We start from the raw sequence: 22,522 nt of genomic DNA on the forward strand, positions 1-22,522 counted from the left end.
CCTTCCTTCCGAGGAGTGGCTGGTGGGTTTGAACTGCCAGCCTTCTGGTTAGCAGTCAAGTGCCTTAGCCACTATGCTACCAGAGCTCCCGGGGTAAGGGGGTAGGGAAACTCAATTACTGGGAACAGAAAAGCCAGAATGGAATTAGTGAGAATATTGACACATTGTGAAAATTGTAAACAATGTGACTGAACAATTTGTGTAAAAATTGTTAAATGGAAACCTAATATGAAGTGAAAACTCTCATCAAAAACACAATCAGATATTATTTTTTAAAATAATAATTTTGGTAATTACTTTGACATGAATTATTATTGGAGAATCTGTGCTGGTTTTTCTTGATCACCACTCCTGTTGGTCTCCTTGTCTGTTTGTTTTAAAGAGTCCTTGATTTTTTTGTATTACTAACAATTTCTTTGTTTAATATAGTCTACAATCCTTTTCTCCATCCTGAAAATCCATAAAGTTTTTCTTATGTCATTTTCTGGTATCTGTAATATTCTCTCTCATTCCTCAATGATTATGATTGCTATTATGCACAGGTTATTTCACTCCTGTGTGGATGTTCCACCTGGTGTGTAAAAGTTAGGATTGCTTTGGCTGCAAGTAACAACAGATCTGGCCAACAGAGGGGATTTATGTGTCTCACACAGTGTGAAGACAAGGAACTTTCAGTTCCTCGATGCTCAGGTGGCCAAATGGAAAAGTCCTTTCTCCTGTTTATCTGCACCACCCTCAGCCTGCAGGCCTCATGGTGGTTTGTCCCTGCTCACAAATCCTTGGCTGTACTTCCAGCTGAATGTCACACCCGTGTTCCAGGAAGGAAAAACAAGAAAGGGTTTCACTTTTTTTTAACCTGTCATCAGAATGGTTGGTATCCATATCAGGGAAGCAAAGACATCACAAGAAATCCTCCATATGGGGAACACTAGCCAGAACTAATTCATGGACTACATCTAGCCTCAAGGAAGTTGGGGAAACTGAGTGTTTTTAGCTGGATATATTGCAATCTACAAAGTATGAATCTAGGAAAATTGAGAGTTGTAAAAAATGAGATGGAATGCTTGAAGATCAATATCCTAGTGAGCTAAAATTGTCAATATTGGCCATTTTGAATCAGATAATCATACGATCCACCATACCAGGAATGACTAATTGAAGGGGAATGGTGTGACATTCATTGTCAAAAAGAATCTTTCAAGATCTCTCCTGAAGTACAACACTGTCAGTGATAGCATAATATTAGTACACCTACAAGGAAGACCAGTTAATATAACTATTGTTCAAATTTAGGCACCAATCCTGAATGTCAAATATGAAGAAACTGAAGTGTTTTTTTTTTAACCAACTGTTGCAGCCTGAAATGTGTAAAACATAGTTACCAGTGTTTGGAATATGAAAGTTGGAAACAAAGATAAAGATCAGTAGTTGACAAATAAAATCCTGATGATAGAAACAATGCCAGAGGTTGTATGACAGATTTTGCAAGGTGTTTATTGGAAATACCTTTTCTCAACAACATCAACGGTGACAATACATGTGAACCTCACCAAATGGAATACATAGGAATCAAATTGACTGCATCTGTGGAAAGAGATAATGGAGAAGCTCAGTACCTTCAGTGAGAACAAAGGCAGGGGCTGACTGCAGAACAGACCGTCTTGCTCATATGCAAGTTGAAGTTGAAGCTGAAGAAAATTAAAACATGTCCATGAGAGACAAAGTACAATCTTGAGTATATCCCACCTTGATTTAGAGACCATCTGAAGAAAAGATTTAACACACTGAACACTAATGACTGAAGACCAGATGAGTTGTGGGATAACATCAAGGACATCATACCTGAAGAAAACAAAAGGTCTTTAAAAAAAACGAAAGAAAGGAAAGACCAAGATAGATGTCAGAAGAGACTTTGAAACTTGCTCTTGAACCCAGAATAGTTAGAGCAAATGGAAGAAATGATGAAATAAAAGAGCTGAACAGAAGGTATTTCAAATGGCAGCTCAAGAACACAGAGTATTACAATGAAATGTGCAAAACCTGGAGAAAACCACAAGGGAAGAACACATTCAGCATTTCTCAAGCAGAACGAATTGGGGGCAGGGGAATCATGCCTCCAGTTGCAATATTGTGGGATTCTGTGTGCAAAATATTGAATGATGCAGGAAACATCAAAAGAAGATGGAAGGAATACACTGTACCACTGTACCAAAAAGAATTGGTTGATGTTCAGCCATTCAAGCATATAATCAAGAACCAATGATACTGAGGGAAGAAGTCCAAGCTGTACTGAAGGCATTGGCAAAAGAACAAGGCTCCAGAAACTGACAGAATGCCAACTGAGACATTTCAACAAATGGATGAAATTCTGTAAGCACCTACTCATCTATTCCAAGAAATTTGGAAGACAGCTACCTGGCCAACAGACTGGAAGAAATCCATATTTGGCCCCATTCCAAAGAAAAGTGATCCAACAGAAAGCAGAAATCATTGAACAATACCATTAATGTTACATGCAAGTATAATTTTGCTGAGCATAATTGAAAAATGGTAGCAGCAGTGTACATTGACAGGGAATTGCTAGAAATTCAAGCTGGATTCAGAAGAGGATGTGGAATGTGGGTTATCACTGCTGATGTCAGATGGATCTTGGCTGAAAGCAGTGGCTATGAGAAAGATGTTTATCTGCATTTTATTGACTATGCAAAGGCATTCAACTGTGTGGATCACCACAAACTATGGATAACATTGTGAAGAATGAGAATTCCAGAACACTTAATTGTGTTCATGAGGAACCTGTATATAGACCAGGAGGAGCCAGTTGTTTGAACAGAACAAAGGGCTGATAGTCCATGGTTTAAAATCAGGAAGGAAGTGTGTCAGGGTTGTGTCCTTTCACCACACTCACTCAATCTGTATGCTGAGCAAATCATCTGAGCAGCTGGACTATATGAAGAAGAACACAGCACCCATCACACCTGTAATATGCAGATGACATAACCTTGATGCTGAAAGGGAAGAGCACTTGAAGCACTTACTGATGAAGATCAAAGACGACAGCCTTCAGTGTGGATTACACCTCAACATAAAGAAAACAAAAATCCTCACAACTGGACCAATAAGCAACATCATATTAACAGAGAAAAGATTAAAGTTGTTAAGGATTTCATTTTACTTCAATCAGCAATCAATGCCCGTGGAAACAGCAGTCAAGAAATCAACGTATTACATTGGGCACATCTGCTGCAGAAGACCTCTTTAAAGTGTTAAAGGGAAAACATGTCACTTTGAAGACTAAGGTTTACCTGACTCAAGCCATGGTATTTTCAGTTGCCCCATACACATGTGAAAGCTGGGCAATGTAAGGAAGAGCGAAAAAGAATTGATGCACTTGGATTATGTATGGTGTTGGTGAAGCATATTGAGTACACACCTTGGACTGCCAGAAGAACAAACGAATCTATCTTGGAAGCAGTACAGCCAGTGCTCCTTAGAAGCAAGAATGGTGAGACTTTGTTGCACATACTTTGGATATTTTATCAGGAAGGACCAGTCCCTGGAGAAGGATATCATGCTTGGTAAAGTTGAGGGTCTGAGCAAAAGTGGGTGACCTTAATGAGGTGAATTGACACCGTGGCTGCAACAATGGACTCAAACGTAGCAATGATTCTGAGGATGGCTCAGGATCAGGCAGTATTTCGTTTTGTTGTATATAGGGTCACTGAGTCAGAACCAATTCATTGGCACTTAACAATGACAACAGTAGTACTTTATTGTGAACCTTTATTGAATTTCTCCTTAACTGTTTTCCTGATGCTTGCAATTTTATGATCATTCCCTTGGATTGATAGGGGGATCCATGTATTTCATTGCAGTAATTCAACAAATGTTTGTTGAGGAACTGCTAAGTCTGTAGTCCTTTGTGCAATGGAGGGAATACATGGTGGACACACAGAGAAAAAGTAGAATAGGTGAGCACATCTAACGGAAAAGCCTACCAGCCTGGGGAGCTCGTGAATGCTTCACTGGGTGAGAACTTCCAAGCTGAGACTTGAGGGGTGAGGAGGCAGGTAGACAGGAAGGGGCAAAACAGCTGTGCCATTCTGGGAATAGTATCACAGCATGGTCAGAGGCTTTGACGGGAGGAAGTCTGCTGCTGTGGTGCCAGATTTGATTGGCTGTGGGATATAGAGCTGTCCCAAACTGAGACTTTCCTCTTAGATTCTCCAGCTCTGGATCCTCCTTACTCCCAGCAAGGAGCATGGCACTTTCCCCCCCACCAGGAAACAACTCAGAAGAGGTCTGTGAAGTCATCAGAAGGGGCGCCATATCGTCGATTTTCTATCAGTGCTGGAGATTCATGTCCAGGACATGTGATCCTCTTTTCCCTGGAATTAGGTCTTAGTCTTGGGAGTTTAGTTTAACTGACCACTTTAAGCATCAAATTACTTTTAAATATCAACCTCTCTTTTAAAATACTGACCCATGTTGGGATCAAAAGCACGCCACTTGCATCTGCTGTATTTCCATCCTCTATCAGCTAATTCTCACTGCTGTTAAGTCAATTCCGACTCATAGTGACCACCATTAGGTTTCTGAGGCAGTAAATATTTACAGAAGTAGATTGCCCAGTCTTCCTTCTGAGGAGAGGCTGGTGGGTTTGAACCCCCAACCTTTTAGTTGGCAGTCAGATGCCTTAGGCATTGTGCTACCAGAAGCTTCCTAGGAGCTCTACTGGCGCGGTGCTTAAGGCATTTGACTGCTAACCAGAAGGCTGCCAGTTCAAATCCCCAGCCACTCTTCAGAAGGAAGACTGGGCAATCTACTTCGTAGTGATACCGCCTCGGAAGCCCAAGGAGATATCGCTATGAGTCAGATCCAACTCGATAGCAGTGAGTTTGGTTTGGTTTGGTTTTGGTTTTATCAGCTAATTCCAGAGGGCAGCGGTCATTCAGTAGTAGAATTCTCATCTCCCATGCAGGCGGCCCAGATTCAATTCCCAGCCAGTGTGCCTCAAGTATGGCCACCACTCATCCTTCCATCTACATGTTGCTATGGAGCTTCCAGACTAAGACAAGCTAGGAAGAAAGGACTGCTGATTGATCCACTTCTGAACATCAGCCAGTGAAACCCGACACATCACAGTGGTCCACTGTGCACCTGGTCGTGGGGATGGTGCAAGGCCATACAGCATGTTGTTCCACTTGGCGTGGGTTTGTCGTGAGTCAGGGTCCAACGCAATGACAGCTAACAGTAAAATGAGCTAACTGCAGAGACACCCCTGCTCTGTCTTGACTCTCCCTACTAAGAAACACAGGATTGCATCTACTGGGTATTTTCTCTCTGACAAACGAGAGAGGCCAGCCTGTGTTCCAGGGTCTGTAAATGAAATTTGTCAGAGGGAGAGAGCGAGTCCCACTGGCAGGTCTCCCTGAGCGCTTGCCGGTCTGTCCTGGGAGTATCTTGGATCAAATTTGACATTAATTAAAAGAAGGCCTGTGGGCCTTGAGCAGCTTGCTAGCTGAGCTGCATATTTTATTAATATTTGGCATTTACACCGGACTTTAAATTTGCCAAGTGCTTTGCAGTGATTTATGAGATAATGTGTGTTGCTCCTTTGCTGGGTGGGACCTTGTTCAGACAGATGTCTTTGATCCTTGCTGTTGCATGGTACAATCTGCAATCCTTCTCCTAACTCTTCTTTTTATTAGTTTTAAGGGTACGGTTGTCTCCTGACAATCCTAGATTCTCTGCCCAATCTTTCCCTCCTTTACCCCACTGCATTTAAGTTCTTATTTTTGTTGTTGTTGTTGTTCTTCTTCAACTCTTACTAGTGTAATGAAGCCCTGCTGGCATAATGGTTAAGCACTGGGCTGCCAGCTAAAAGGTTGGTAGTTCAAACCAACCCACTCTCTCCATGGGAGAAACCCCTGACAATCTGCTCCCATTAAGATTACAGCCCAGAAAATCCTATGGGGCAGTTCTGCTTGGTCACGTGGGGTCAGTAGGAGCTGGAATCAAGTCTATGACACCCAACAACAGGAACAACTTCAACTCCTTGTGACACGCCTTTCACCTTCTTCTTTATTAAAACATTGCCTTCAAAGGCTTCCTTTAGCTTATTTCCAGCCAAATTCATAGACTTTTCTCATCTTCCACCAATGTCACCAGCAGCATTTGAAACCAGCCCCCTCCCCGTTGATCCTTTCTCCTCCTCACTGTCCCCATTGAGTGCCATGCTGATCTCTACGGTCCTTTTCGGGAGCAGCCAGCACTGGAAGGCTTTACCTAACCAGCCAGCCTCGCTTTACCGTTGGAGTTGTGAGGATGAAGTGAGATAGGCTTTGTGAAGAGAGTATCTGGTGTTCAAGTGATTTGTGGGTACAACCAGAATACCTTGAACCCATCTGAATGTGCTGCTTAGAATTCTGTGGTCTTCTCTTCCATCTCCCGAGTGACCTGTTCTCTCCAGAGTAAAACCAGTTGCCATTGTGTCAGCTCCAATCACAACGACCCACTGTGTGTAAGAGGAGAACCGTGCTCCATAGGCTTTCTGGTGGCTGACTGTTTGGAAGTAGAGTCTTTCTTTGAGGTGCCTCAAGTGGACCTGAACCTCCAACCATTCAATTAGCAGCCGGGTCCATCAACTGTTTGCACACCACCCGGGAACTCCTTTCTCCAGAGTGGGTTGTCCTGTATATTTCATGCTTCTTTTCCATCCCACTGGTTTTCTTCACGTGTCTGGTGATCCCTAACTCTGGAAGCATATTCATGGATGCAGAATGAGATTGACTGTTGTTGGTTTGGTTGCTGTCAAGTCGATTCAAGTCATGGTGGCCACAGGGTAGAGTAGAACTGCCCCATAGGGTTTTGAAGGCTGTAACCCTTCAGAAGCAGATTGCCAGGCCTATCTTCTGAGGCATCTCTGGGTAAGTTCGCACTGAACCTTTTGGCAAGTAGTCAAGCACTTAACCATTTGCATCACATGGGGACTGCTCGAGGTTGATTCAATAGCTGGAAAGGGCTTCCACTGCAGTTGTGTGGATCTGATTTAAAGGACTGAAGTGGACTTTAGTTTCTATGTATTTAGGAGGCTATCGTTCCAATCTGTTTCCATCCCTGCATGTGTGTGAGTGTGTGTGTGTGGGCACTTGCACGTGCACACATGCCCTTTTATTCACCCTATGGCTGCATCCCCGCATGTGTGAGCTGATCCAATTCCAGAAAGAGGCTCCACGCCTCCTACATCATGTCCCTGACAGATGTCACCTTGGCTGCCGCCCATCACGCCTTGTGTTTCTGCTTGGGAAATAGCTGTGTGAAGAGTATGTTATTAAATCATTTTCAACACTGTAGTTGTGTTGTAATCTAAAAATTGATGGCACTTAAGTTTATTATTCCACTATCTTTTCTTCTCTTCTTTGATCCTCCCTCAACCTCTCTGACCCCACTGCCAAGTTGAAGCAATAACTTCTTGAAATGAAATTTTCAATCTGTCAAAAAAAGTCTGTTGGAGAAACAGGCTTAAATGAGTATATAGGAAACCCTGTCTAGCTACCTAATCAATCTCCCCTCGTAACCATGACTGTTCCCCAAAAGCTAGGCCTCACCAGAACATGTGAAGAAAACCAATGACTGGAAAAGAAGGACTGAAAAATAGAACAGCCTGCTCTGGAGAAATCAGATAGCTCAGGAGAAGAAAGAGAAGCTTGTCAAGATTCTCAGTAGCACCTTCATCTGGATTCAGAGGACCTTGACTGTACCTGTAAAGCAAGAACTACTTTAAGGAAAAAGGAACAATCTGAAAACAAGAGTTTCTAAAACTCAACACTATGATTGCCAACATTTAAAAAATATGTAAGTTAAATGGATGTATCGATTAGAATGTTCTGGATGAAAGGCCAAGCTAGTCATCTGGATGATTAAGTAGAAAAAACTCTTCCAGTTCCTAGAGCACAAAGTCAAAGACGTAAGCTATGAGTAGAAAGATGCAGATAAATTTTTCCTAAACTGAAGGGAAAATCAGCCTTGCAGATTTATGGGATCTACTTATTGTTGAGTAGTATTTATTTTAAAAAGATCCCCATACAGACATAATGCACTGAATTCCAAAAACAAAGATGAAAATCTTGAGAGTTCCTGGAGGGAACAATCAGGCCAACTACAAGGAAATGACAATCAACTTAGCATCAGACTTCTCAGTAAAATGATGCTCTTAAGACTTGGGGAAAAGGTCATTTGGGACCTAGAATTTTATACCATCCAAACTATAAATCAAGTTGCAGAGAAAAATCCAATTTCTTTTTATATATGCAGAGAATCGGAAAGCAAAAAAAAGGACCACAAGGCAGGAGTAGCATGATATAAGAAAAGGAGACATCTACTCAGACCTTAATCAAGATCTAGAAGATGGGAAGATGGCCAAAGAACCAAGAATGGATCCACTGGCCCTTGGTTTGGGGGATGGTCTTCTTCAACTCAGAAGAGTTTAAAGCCTTGGGATTGTTTTTTGTTTTTCTTCATAAGGCATCTTGATTATATACAGAATGATCTATAACCTCAGTATTTAAATTAACTTTGTATTTGGACTATGTAGTTTTTTACTTGGTCTGAGAACAAGCATATATGAAATATGTATCTATAGCACAGGACCGAGCACTGGAACATGATGGCAGAAAGTATACTCTATTCCTCCTTACTAAGATGACCCAGTAGACTGGCTAAGGCTGATAAGTTAAGGAACAGTACTATTATGATTTCTCTCTCTGTTAGCTGGTGCTGAGTTGGCCCCTAACCCCTGGCAACCCCGTGCACAACAGAACGAAACACTGTGTAGTCCTGTGCCATCCCTTTGATCAGTTACAGATTGAACTGTTGGCATCCAGAGGGTTTCACTGAGTGATTTTCAGAAGTAGATTGCCAGGCCTTTCTTCCTAGCCTGTCTTATCCCGGAAGCTCCCCTGACACCTGTCCAGCGTCATAGCAACACTCAGTCTCCACCGACACAGGGAGCACTGGCTGGGAATTGAGCCTGGGTCTCCTGCATGAGAGGCGAGAAGTCTGCCACTGAACCAGCAGTGGCCCCTTCAGTTGTAAGGTATCACCCCAACATCTTAAATTCACTTTTTATTTGGATTATATTTCTTCATTGGCCTCAAAACAAATCATTTTGAAATTTATCAATAGAACAGGACCAAGCACTATAACTTTGATAGAGTAAAGGTGGAAAGAAAGCAGATGTAGGCAGAAAGTATACTGTACTCCTTGTGGTTTATAAGGATAACCTGCTAGACAGGCTACGGCTGATAAAGAAGCGGTACTCTTACCAACCAATAAAAAACCAAACTCACTACCATCTAGACACTTCTGACTCACAGCGACCCCCCATTGGGTTTCTGAGGTGGTAAATCTTTATGGATGTAGATTGCCCAGTCTTCCTTCTACAGAGTGGCTGGTGGTTTTGAACTGCCAACCTCTGGTTAACAGTCAATGCCTTAGGCACTGTGCCACCAGAGCTCCTTCCTTTTATCAACAGACCATGCAAATCCAGACTGATAAGAGGGTAGAGTACTAATGTTGTTGTTGTTGTTGTTATGTGCCGTGGAGTCCCAACTCATAGCAACCCCTCCTTGGGTTTCTGAGGCAGTACCACTATGGAAGTAGATTGCCCCATCTTCCTTCCGAGGAGTGGCTGGTGGGTTGAACCGCCATGTTTCTGGCCTTAGGCACTATGCTACCAGAGCTCCTAGAGTACTAATATGCTGTTTTAAATTATAATGGTACTCCTCAGAGAATAAAAAGTCAGAAGCTTCTAGAATAGGTTTTACCTCATGGGAGTGTTACTAGAGGTGGGGATGGTTGAGACAGGGAGATGTACTGCTTTAGACTTTCGTAAAGCATTTTGGAACTTTTAACCATGCGTAGGTATATTAGTTCAGTTAAAAAACAGGGAAATTGAGAACAACCAATTTTCAGCTTCAAAATAAGAATAAAGTAAAATATTTTTATGTGTCTATAGTCTTGCAGGCTCCCTGGTTGTGCAGTGGTTAAAGTGCTCAGCTGTTAACCAAAAGGTCAAGGTTCGAACCCACCACCAGTTCTGTGACAGAAAACTATGGCAGGCTGCTTCCGTAAAGACTGCAGTCTTGGAAACACTATAGGGCAGTCCTACTCTGCCCTATAGGGTCACTATGAGTCGGGATCCACTCGATGGCAGTGGGTTTGGTTTTTTGCTTTAACATCTTAAAAGCAAAACTGTGAAAGTGGCGTTCCACTCCACGGAGATAATAGCAGTAGAGATGGTAACAGTGCTGAGGAGGATTTGAACAGAGGTCCTGTTGGGGGCAGGAAGGGGAGGAGGGAGAGAGGACAGCCTCCACACCTCGAGCAGGGCTCCTAGTAGGACCAGCCTCACAGGGCTGTTGAAAAGGCCAAATTAAATTAAATCTACATCAAGAGTCCAGAACAGGGCCTGCACACTCAGTGATGGTACAGCCTGGACATTGATGGCTTATCAGAATAGCACCTCTCCTCCCATCTAGTGGAACATTTAGAGCTACCAAGGGGGCCGTTTCCATCTAAATGTCTTCTCACTTTCAACTCGACATATCAGAAACCATATTCATCCTTTTAAAATAAATTTCCCTTTGAATCTGCTGAGTTAATGCCCAACATCAGTGTCTTCGACTTCTCTTGGTATTGCTTTGTCACCTGTCAGTACTAGGCAATGCTCAAGGTTTGCCTCCCTCTCTAGCCTGGCCCTCCATCTGCTTGTGGTACAGCAGTCTCCTGCAGCCAGGCTCCCCACTTCCCTCCCACCCCAAATCCCAGCTTCTCTCATATTTCAGCGTTGTTCTTAAGACCTCACTTTCTAAATATTTTGAGCAATCAAATACATTTCTAAGTTGTATCTCTCAAATACTGTTCTGGAATGTGAGCTATGTAATGCTAGGAACATGTCTCACATCTTTGTATCCTCACAGTATCTGGCACCTCATAGGTAATCAACCAGCAGTCGCAGTGCATGGGGACCAAGTGTGTCTTCTTATTAACCTTGACTGCATTTCCACACCTTTGGATCCCAAGCAAGAGGGAAGGGATAGTGGTTAACTACACAGAAAGATTGGTGTGGTGAGCCATGAAATGGATGGACCAAGTGGGCCTACAAGCTGTGTGGGTTGAGTTATGTTTTACACCATCTTGGACCCTGGTTTATCTTTCTGGAAAATACAAATAATCGTACCAACTTTGCAAGGTTTTGATAGGATTACATTAGAGGATGAACATATAGGGCCTCCGACAGAGTTTGGCTGAATTCCTAAGTCTTCTGGTTCCAAATTGCTGAGCAAGAACCTAAAAGAGTTTAGAAAAGAAGGGGCTGGGTACAAAGGAAGCTGAGGGCTCTCCCATAGGACCTCAGGTTTCTGAGAGAAACAAAACACGGACACAAATGCTTCCAGGGCCCAGTTTGCTCCATCTGCCCCTGCTTCTCCTGGTGAGCCTGCCACATTCTCCCTTCCCGCAGACCAGTGCTTCCGCATGTCGGCGAGCCAGGGAGTGACAACTCCTGACCGTCCCACCCTATGGCTTGTTGTTGTTGTTAGTTGGGGTTTACAAGGGTCTGACCTTTCGGAAACAGATCCCCAGGCTTTCCTGCTGAGGTGCCTCTGGGTGGGTTTGAACCACCAACCTTGCCACCTTTCAGTTAGCAATCTAGTACTTACCCATTTGCATTGCTCAGGAACTCCCTTACCTGCCCCTTCCCTTAGATCAGTGGAACAGTCCCACTCTGATCGGGCCTGCTTGGCCCCGTGCTAGGTCAGCCATGGCCTGGGAAGGCAGGTTCATGTGCCATGGCCATGACTACTTGTGCCCCAAGGAGCCAGCAGGTTGCTACCTGGCAGTTGATGAATGGGGATGGTATAGGCAGGCAGAGCTGTCTCTCCCCTCCCCTAACCTTCTTGTGAAATGCTACTGCTTCCTGCAAGGGAAAAAAAAAAAATGACCTGTCTTGGATACAAACATGCCGTACTGCCTGTCCTTCGCATAGCAAAACATAATAGTGATCTAGGACTTCAATATCTTCTTGTCTGGCGTTCAGAAGTACTTGGGGTGAGTGAGAGTCAAGTTTGAGAAGTGATCGGTGAACCTATATCTGTGGTTATTCATCATCTAAAGAACTGCCCGAAGCTCCTTCTGTTCCTTAGCCTCAAAGGGACCGAGAGAATCCCCTCCTTCCAATTTCTCTAGACCCTCAAGTCCATGTAGATGACAAGAAGGAAAATAAGGCCCTCTGCCTCCAAGGATATCCCACCTTCAAGCATATCCAAGGGTTAGTCACCAAACCATTGCCCTGAGAGAGCCTTTAAACCTGAAACCAAAAATGTCCCCTGGAGTCTTCTCAGACAATCGTTGGGCTAAACTGGTCAGGAAGGTGGGCCTTGAGCACTGTGCTATTTTGAGAACTGTCTATCTGGGGTCACCCTGACAACAGCCACTGCAAAGATTAGATAGGAGCCCTGGGGGCAGTGTGTTTGTGTTAGTGCGGGAGGAACGCCTCACAAAGCAATGAGAAAGCTTCCCACCTTGAAAACTGTCCTCTGTGTGTTTGTGTTAGTGCAGAGGAACAACTCACAAAGGGATGAGAAAGCTTCCCACCTTGAAAACTGTTGTCAGTGTGTTTGTGTTAGTGTGGGAGGAACGACTCACAAAGGGATGAGAAAGCTTCACAACTTGAAAAATGTCATCAGTATCACTGAATTGTGCACGTAGAAATGGTTGAATTGGCGGGTGTTTCGCTGCATGGATTGCCAACAACAAAAATAATACATGATAAAAAGTGAGAAAAAGAAAGATTCATTATTACCCACACACAGCATGAGGGGTGGGGGTGTCCAGGTGCCACCAACAGGTGGTGCAGGTTTGATGCAAGGCATCTGGTCCTCAGCTGCCTTTCCTGTTGGCAAGGCAGCCTCAGCAACTGGGACCCAGAGCACAGGCCTTTTCACATGAAATCGGGGCAGGGATGGCAGCGGTCAGCAGCTGTCCAGCACTCCAGGGTTATGAGATAATTTCCAGTGTGACCTGTTGGTCCCCAGGGAGTTCGGAACAGGTGATACCGGCATGCTGCGGGGGAACAGCCACACCCCTGCTGACCTGCTCTGTGTCTTGTTCCAGAATGCCCAGTCTGTGTAGAGAAGAATCCCCTTGCTGGGCCAGGTCAGAAGCTGTCTGTGTATGTGTGAGTGCTCACCATATCCAGCTGGGATGGACGAGTGGATGGAATTCAGCTACAATTTCCTCCTAGTGGTTTTTGAAACTTTGCCGTGGCCATGGAGTCATGGGTGTGGCTTTTGGCCAGGTTTTTTCTCTCCCCATTCCCTCCTGGAGTTGCCTACCCACCTCAGAGGCAGTTTCCCCCCAGGATCAGGCAGATAGCACCCCAGTGGTCAGTGGTTTGGGTACCTGTTTGCCTTCAGTATCCAGATGTGGTGCTGGGGGCCTCACCCACCGACTGGAGAAGGGGACACTTCAAGACCTTCATCTGCAGCCTCTGCTTCTCAAGGGGATGAGAGCTCCCACTCGCCTTGGTTGCCCAGTGCCTACTTATCGTAGGATCTGCTCGTTTTGGCTAAGATCATTCCATGCTCCCTGGATGGGAGCAAATGCCGTTCACTGCCAATGCCCTTCCGTTGTCATGGTTCCTCACATATGCAGAGCATAGTGGCTAAGGCACTTGACTGCTAACCAGAAGGCTGGCGGTTCAAACCCACCAGCCACTCCTCGGAAGGAAGGTTGGGCAATCCTACTTCCGTAGTGATACTGCCTCGGAAACCCAAGGAGGGGTCGCTATGAGTCAGGGCTGACTTGACGGCACATAACAACAACAACAACAACTGTGCTTACTAACTGGTGAAGTAGTGGTTAAGGCATCTGAGTGCTAACCAGATGGTCGGTGGCTCAAACCTGCCAGCTGCTCCACAGAAGAAAGATGAGGCAGTCTGCTTCCATAAAGATTTACAGCCTTGGAAACCCAATGGGGGTCACTATGACTCAGAATTGACTCAATGGCAGTGAGGTTTTTTTTGTGTGTGTGTGTGGTCTGTGCTTCCTAAAATACCACAAGAGTTTTGTTGCTAAACTCCAAGTTTCCGCAGAACATCATGCTGTACACCTATGTCCTGTGAATTTGTCAGATCTTAGGTGAGGGTCCCTCCCTGGGGTTTGTGCTCAGCTGTTAGCCTAAGGGTTGGCGATTCAAACCTACTCAGCACTGCCACTGAAGAAAGATGTAGGGATCTGCCTCCATTGCAGCTATGGAAACCTTATGGAGCACCATTCCCCCCTGTAACACATGGGATCACCAGGAGTTGCAATCAACTGAATGGCAAGGGTGGGTTTTTGTGGTGAGAGGGCTATTTTGGCAACCAGACACTTCCTTACCTGCCAGGAATTGGACCTGAGGCAAGGAAGCATAGTGGCCAATTGATTGTTCTGATCCTGTTTTAGAAATCACAGGGTTTCATCACAAGGTTGGAAGGATCTCCGCTCCTAGTGTTTTCTTAGTGGAACAGAGTCTCTGGGAACAGCAGAGAACAGTTCTACCCATTCAGAGGGCACCAGGATTTCACACTACTCCTGAGCTGGGAAGGTAGAGGGATTCCTTAGTGCTCTGCCACGTCCAAGGTGAGGTGCCTTCTGACAGCAGGTCCCCTACCCAGCAAGGGCTCACTTGACTGCGCTTTGCTTCTGATCAACCCCTTGACCTTAAAACTGACCACTGCCTGGGCTTGGCGGGCAGAAGGCTTGGAGGGGAAAGCAAGGCGCCCTGTCTGGCTCCTCCACCGTATATGGAGCTGCAGCGTTAACCCTTTAGATCCAAGCAAACCCAGGTGGGTGGGGAAGGGCAGTTGGCTAGAGTCATGGGTCTGGGCATGGAGCATGGCTTGTTGGTAGGAACAGCTAGGATCTCCTGTACTGCCAAAGGGATTCTCTATTTTTTTGTTTTTTTTTTAGTGGGAGCACAGAGATCTGATCTCTGTATGGTTGTAGAAAGCTAAAGCAAATTGAAATTGGCTCTGTTTGATGTGGGTGTTTAACAAGATGCCTTTGCTTGTTTAAAGATGTGAGTATGTCAGTCTGTCCTCACTCATTCAATAGGGGAAATGTCTCCTGCTGTGCAGTTTGCCAGAGCCGGGCTCAATTCTAAGTAGGCAGCGGTGATTAGTAACAGCTAGTGGACGCCAGTTTCATCAGTCTGTCACTGTGTAAATGGGGCCTGATGTGAGACAATGGAACATGCCAACAAAAAAAAAAAAAGTTACACAACATTAATTAGGAAGTGGTTATTTCAAGGACAGGATTCATATTAGAGTATCTTCAACCATCTGCATCTCCAAATTGAATTCTAAGACATAACTTTATTGATAAGGATTTGGTTAAATTTAACTCTTCTAAACACCTCTCTTTTTCAACTTTTCCTATGTAAGTTTTTCTAATACCAATAATAGATAGGGTTGTAATCCACATTAGGAAAGGATGTCAAACTACTTTTTCAAGAGTATTCCCAGACTCTACATAGCCTTTGCTGGACTCAGGAGGGATTCCATGGTGATGCAGGCTAGTTCTGCCAGCATTTTGTTTAAGAAATAAGGGACGTGAGGAAAGGCCTGCCTTCCTGTTTCCCTTTCCCACTAGATGTGGGTAGCTGAAGACAGGCCAGCCCCAGGAATCAGACCATCTCCCCAGGATGCTCAGGGAGGTTGAGGATGCCAGAGACCTTGGAGACAGCGGACCTGCCCCAAGGCATGTCGTAAGCTGGATACAGATGCATCTCTCCTGACAACTGACCACAAGCCATTATGGCCAGGAAACCCTTCCAACAGCGTCACATGGAATTGCCTTCGCCCACCGTACTGTCCCCACCCCCAGTGTCTCTGCTCCCCACTGCTGCTTAATAGACACCACAAGTGGGTGGCTTTATATAACAGAAGTGGATTTTCTTCAGTTCAGGAGGCTAGACCTCCTAATCCAGCCCGGGGGGGAGGCCCTGCCTTGTCTGTTTCAGCTTTTTGTGGCTGCCAGCAGCCCTTGGCATTCTTGGACTTACAGAGGCATCTGTGTCTGCAGTCTCTTCCTTCCTCCTGCCGTGTGTGTGTGTGTGTGTGTGTGTGTCTATTCCGCTCCTTTTATGACTCAGAAGTTATGAAAAGGTTTCGATGCCACCCTACAGGGTATGGCCTCATTAACATAATTCCTCATTGGGAGGAAGGAGGAAAGTCAACATTAATGTAATGTCTAGGACAGTGGCTCTCCCCTGGGGTGTGATTTTGTCCCCCAGGGGCCCTTTGGCAATGTCTGGAGACATTTTTGGTTGTCTCACTCGAGAGGAAGGGGTTCTACTGGCACCTAGTCAGTAGAGGCCAGGGATGGCACTAAATGTCAGTGTACAGGACTACCTGCCACAGCAACATGTCCACAGTGCGAGACCACATTCAGGGTACATCTCGTCCATCTCAGGTACTACACTCATCCTGTAAGGAAAGCAGCGTTATCATTTCATTTTTGCAAAAATGTTTAGTGATGTGGCAGGATCTGAACCCGGGTCTTTCTTACCCTGAAGTCCATGCCTTTTCTGCTATTCTTTTCTGTGGTGGAGGAGGAGGAGAGACAGAGCGTCAGAAGGGATGGGGAGACGGAAAGAGGCAGGCACACACACTTCCCGCGCCTGGGAAAGCACTGGAAGGGCTGGTGGAACCCTAGCATAGGTTTCCAAGTTTGCCCTCCAGGTGGCCCCCCCAGCCCAGCTTCAGCTGGACTTAAAAATCCTCTTGGCAGTTGTCTTTCCCTCTTTGCAGCTGAGTTAATGGCAGAAGCTGTGAATAGAGCTTGTGCTTGCTAATAACCTTCCAGTTAGTCGCTTTGGTTTTGTCTTAATTACCTTCCTAATTTGCACTTTTGGTGGAGCACCTGGGCTGTGAGCTTCAGTGCCTTTTCCCTGGTCCCTTCCTGTTCCACCCAGTGGGTGCTCTCTGCCTGCCATCTGTTGATCCTGCCATAGTTCTCTTATTTATGCTGTCCCCACCCATACCATTTGTCTTGGTTTCTCATTTAGCTTACCACTGAAGTGTTACTCCTGCCTTCTGACGTGGTTTGTAATTACAGGTTTCCCTCACTATCCGAAAGTAGAGTGTTTCTATGAAACCTTAGCTGAAATGATGTAAGGTGAAGAAGCAGTTACCGTTAATTTATATGGGAAAATATTTGACACCCCAAAATAACCTCCCAACTCATACAAATAACATAGAACCCTCAACACTAACACACTAACTTCTGTCTTGTTTCTGCAAAAGGGAAAATCCTCTTTGGATTTCTTTGGCTTAGTGAAAACAGGTACTAATGCATGTCTGTCATAAAAGGCAACTGGTGGTAAAGGGAACTTTTGAAGAGCGGAGGATACCTGTGTTAGGGTCTCTTCCTTCATTGCCTCTTCTTCCCCTTTCCCTTTCTGAATCCAGCGGGGAAGGGAGCTGCCCCGACCTTCTCTTGGGGCAGCCGGTGCTTTGGGGAAGGGCTGTGGTTCCCTCCCCTGGGGCCTGTGAAGAGAAGAGGATAGCCCATCACAGGATGTTGCTTTGGGAATGAGTCCCCCATTGGCATGGCCAAGGCACAGGCCAGAGGGGAGAGCGACAATGTGCTCAAGTGCCCTGTCCTGCTTTGGGGCAGAGACCCAAATGCCAGTACTCACCTCCTCATATAGCCCATCACACCTCAGGGAAAACCACAAGACCAGCGCAGCCAACTGGGTGACCAAGGGCACTCCATAGGGAGGGGAACAGGGGACTGAGTCCAAGCCCTGCCTGTGCCCCTCGCCAGCTGTTGTGCTGAAAAACGGCAATCCCGTTTTTCTTATCAGTCAGCCGGTTCCTCCCCTCAGCAAGTGGGTTGCATGGGCAGGGAATCAAACCCGGGCATGGCAGGCGAGAATTCTGCCACTGAACCACTGGTAGCGTAGGGCATAAGGCACTTGACTGCTAACCAGAAGGCTGGCGGTTCAAACCCACCAGCCACTCCTCGGAAGGAAAGATGGAGCAACCTACTTCCATAGTGTTACGGCTTCAGAAACCCAAGGAAGAGTCTATATGTGTTGGGCCTGACTCAGTGACACATAACAACAACAACAACCCCTCAGCAACCTCCCCACAGAGCTGCTGTGAACATCTTCTAAGTCCAAAGGTGGGGCTGCCTGCTAAATAGCTGGCTGGGGTTATTTTGCTAATGAGACTAGGTCCTATTTGCCCTGGGCTGCACTTCATTTACATTAAAAAGAACAGACCAGCTGTCATTTAGGGTCTCTCCAAGAGAGGTCCAGCCCCCTCTGGTGTCAGGAGACTCCTCTCAGTCCCTCCCCAGGTTTTGACGCCTCTCCCTAGTGGGTCAGGGGTCGCTGGTGAGGAGTTTGGCCCTAGATAACCTGGTGTTACTGAAGGAGGTAGATTGCAGTCTCTGCCATGTGGTACAAACGGGTTGGGAATAGCAGGGTTGTAGACTTGACTCTCTGAAGACAGGAGACTGGCCCCATGGTGGCATCTGACTTTCTACCTTGTGACCATGGGCATGGGCAGCTCCAGAGATTCGGGTTGCACCAAAGGAGATTGCCTTTGCCATGATGGAAAGCCATCTGACACCCTCAGACATAGCCATTGCTGCCGTCCTAAAATTCAGCTCTAACCTGGGAGGAAAAATGTGGAACAAAATTCAAAAACACAAAGATGACCTGTAACAGGCACCTCACGTTGGGCACTTGTTCCTGCCATCGGTACAGGGTGGACATGGTCTTCTGCAATGGCCAGGGAGATAGATGTGAGGGGAACTCTACTAGGAAGGGCTTTCCTTCCCAAATAACAAGACAATGACTCAACTAAGAAAGATTTTTGCTTTTCTGCCTTCTTCCTGCCTAGGGTGTAGGCGAAATGCCTGATGATGGCAGCCGCTTTGCAACTAACCAGCCAGTTGCCATCTGCGGTTGTTGTTGTTAGATGCCGTTGCGTCACTTCCATCTTGTAGTGATGCTGTGTACTACAGAATGAAACACTGTCCAGTCCTGTGCCAGCCTCACAATCCTTGCATTGCTTGAGTCCATTATTGCAGCCACTGTGGTAGTCCATCTCATTGAGGGTCTTCCCCTTTTTCCCTGACCCACCACTCTACCAAGCATGAGACCCTTCTCCAGGGAATGGTTCCTTCTGACAACATGACCAAAGTAGGTGAGACGAAGTCTGGCCATTCTTGCTTCCAAGGAGCATTCCGGCTGCACTTCTTCCAGAGCAGATTTGCCCATTTTTCTGGCAGGCTAGTCGACTCCAATTCATGGTGACACCAACTCATGGCGACCCCATGTGTGTCAGAGCAGAACTGTCCTCCTTAGTGTCTCCAGTGGCTGATTGTTTAGAAGTAGATTGCCAGGCCTTTTGCAGCATCTCCCGATGGACTTGAACCTGTAGCTTCTTAGTTAGCAGCTGAGCCTATTAACCATTGCCACCACCCAGGATCTCCAGTTTGCAATTATGAGGACAAAACTGGTGAGGATGAAAGAGTAGAAAGATGGAAGGAGCCTGGATCTTTGATGACATCATTGGGCCACCTTATCAACCTTGGGCTTCTTGTAGGAGCTAAAAAAAAAAAGCCCTAAGGAGACCTGGTGGCACAACAGTTAAGTGCTTGGCTGCTAACCAAAAGGTTGGTGGTTCAAAACCAGCTAGTGGCTCCATAGGAGAAAGAGCTGGAGAACCGCTTCCATAAAGATTACAGCCTAGAAAACCTATGGGAACAATTAGTCCAAGGTTATGATGGACCCCAAGACCAGAAGAACTAGATGGTGCCCAGCTACCAATGCCAGCCACCCAGAAAGGGATCAAAACTGGAGATCCTGGATTGAGTGGGAGGAAAAATGTGGAACAAAATTCAAAAACACAAAGATGACCAGAATTACTGGTCAGATAGTGTCTGGTGGAACCCCCAAGACTGTGGCCCTGGGTTATCTTTCGGGCCTGGAATTAGACTCACTCCCATGGATTGGTTCTCAGCCCAGTAGTAGAAAGACCTACAAGAAGAAGACCTACCCCAGGGTGATACACCCTTTAGAGCAGTCGGCCATGGGGCACCAGGGGGCAGCATTCACATAGAGGGGAAGCTGGACAGACAGGAGTGCATAGTTAAAAAGGGTACAGAGGGGGTTGTCATAGGGATGGGAGGGCAGGAGAGTTTGTTTTGGTCGGGGATGATAATTGGGGAATAAAATCAAATGTACACAAGCTATTGAATGTAAAACAAATTTTTCTTTGTAAATTTGCACCCAAAGCACAATGAAATTAAAAGAAAAAAAGAAAAGAAAACCTATGGGGCAGTTTTACTCTGTCTTACGGGGTCACTATGAATCAAAAGTCAGCTGGATGGTCTCTAACAACCACCACCATGAGAAAAAGAAAAGCCTTGTTTGTTTAGGTCAGGGGTTATCAAAAGTGCCAAATCGTGAAATTACAGGCTTTGGGGGCCGTTCAGCTTCTGCCACAGTGACTCCACTCTTCCCTTACAGTGAGAAAGCAGCCACAGACCATGTGTCAATGATGAGTGTGATTGTGCGCCAATAAAACTGTATGGACACTAGAATTTTAATTCCATATAATTTTCATGAAATTCTGTAAGTTATATGAAATATTTCTTCTTTGATTTTTTTTTTTCCAATGTTTTAAAAATGTAAAAACTATTCACGGCTTGTCAGCCATGCTTGGAGCCTGATTTGACCTGTGGGCCATAATTTGCTGGTTTAAACTCTGCTGTGTGGATTTTCTGCTTCTGGCAGCTTAATGCAGTCTTACTTGAAACACTGATATGGTGATGTGCCTTACTGGAAAATTGTTGCTAACCCCTGGTGCTTTTTTGTGTCTGTTTCAGAGGGTCTTGCTGTTGGAGTTGGATTTGGGGCCATAGAAAAGACTGCATCTGCCACCTTTGAGAGTGCTAGGTAAGCCTGCACCTGGGTACCCGGTGCCCTAGCGCTTTGCAGTGCACCGAGTGGTGCTGGGAAATGCTTATTACCTGGCTGGTTCTGACGTTCCAGGTCTGAGTGAGCAGTCTGCACTTATTTGTTTAGCACTGATGTCCCACCGGGACAAGACTGGTGGAGGTGGGAAGGTATGGTGAAGCTCATTCCTGAGAGAGGTAGTCAGCCAAAGAAGCAGGTTGGCACTGCATTTTCAAATGAACTGTCTGGTGGGGAACGCAAAGCATGAATATAATTGCATGCTGCTCTCTAAATCCATTAAATGTATTACGACTTAAGCAAGAGTATAACCCAGGCAGCATTTGATGCTGCTGACTGACCCCTCCTTTTAAAGGCCTCCCCTTGGCTTTCTTGACCCTGGTTTCCTCCCCTCTCGCTCCTGCTCCTTTTTTGGTTCTCATCCTCTGGTCCTTTCTTGAATGTTGACGTTCTGCCAGGATCTGTCTCTGGAGCACCCTTTAGTCTCACTCAGCACACTCTCCCTGGGCCATCTTACTCATTCCCATGGCTTTATTTCCCCTCAGTAGTCAATCCTCATGATTCACAGATTCTGTTTTTATTTGTAACCCCAAAATCAATACTTGTGGTGTTTTCATAGTCAGTTGTGGACCAGTGCAGAGTGAGGAAGAATTTGAGCCACCCTGCATGTGTTGTTCCCTGCTGCAGCCAAGAGGGTGACACTCTGCCTTCTTGTTCCAGCTCTCATACTATAAACAAATGTCCCTTTCACTGTCTATTTGTGCCATGTTTTTTGCATTCTTGTGGTTTTCTGTTGGTGATTTTGTTCTTTAAAATGACTCCAAGCATAATGTTGAAGTGCTGTCTGGTGTTCCCCAGAAGGCTGTGATAGTCCTTGTGGAGAAAATACATATGTTACACATATATTAGATAAAGCGTGAGTTATAGTGCTGTTGGCTGTGAGTTTAATGTTAATGAATCAATAATATATATTAACTGAAGTGTCTTTAAACAGAAACACACATAAAACAAGGTTATGTATTGATTGATTAACAAAAATGTTGTGATCAGGGGCTTTCCAGACCCTACCCCTGTGTTTTCCCAGGAGCTTTGGTTCAGTACTAAGTCGGTGTCCACAGTGACTTTGTAGGACATAACTATTCTAAGTGACAAGAATTGACTATATTAGTGACACCAAGTCTGTCTCCAGCCTAGATTTCTCCTGACCTTTATTCCTACGTGTCCTGCTACCGTGAAGACATCTCCCTTAGATGTTTCAAGGATCCTCACACTCCACATTTCCAAAATGTAGCTTCTTTTCCCCATTGGCTGCCCTGCAAAACCTGCTCCTCCTCCCCTGTTCCCTCTCACACTTGCACCCAGGTGTCCAAGCCAAGCTCATGCGTCATCCTTGACTCCTCACTTGCTCTTACCTTCTACAAACAAGGAATCATCAGGCCCTGTAAACTCTTCATCTCTTCTACTTGCACTTGAATTCAACAG

General features: G+C 45.5%; 1 protein-coding gene across 1 annotated transcript in view; it reads left to right on the forward strand.

The window, feature by feature from the left end:
* Positions 1-22,522, forward strand: part of SLC39A11 (solute carrier family 39 member 11) — a 429,583-nt gene that overhangs the window by 346,847 nt on the left and 60,214 nt on the right. The window contains exon 6 of the mRNA XM_007959687.2: positions 20,953-21,022. Coding sequence (XP_007957878.2) covers positions 20,953-21,022 — 70 coding nt within the window. The remainder of the gene's footprint in view (positions 1-20,952; positions 21,023-22,522) is intronic.

Source organism: Orycteropus afer, unplaced genomic scaffold (genome assembly GCF_000298275.1).
Source record: "Orycteropus afer afer isolate SDZICR_OR568_19922 unplaced genomic scaffold, OryAfe1.0 scaffold00018, whole genome shotgun sequence".
NCBI lineage: Eukaryota > Metazoa > Chordata > Mammalia > Tubulidentata > Orycteropodidae > Orycteropus > Orycteropus afer.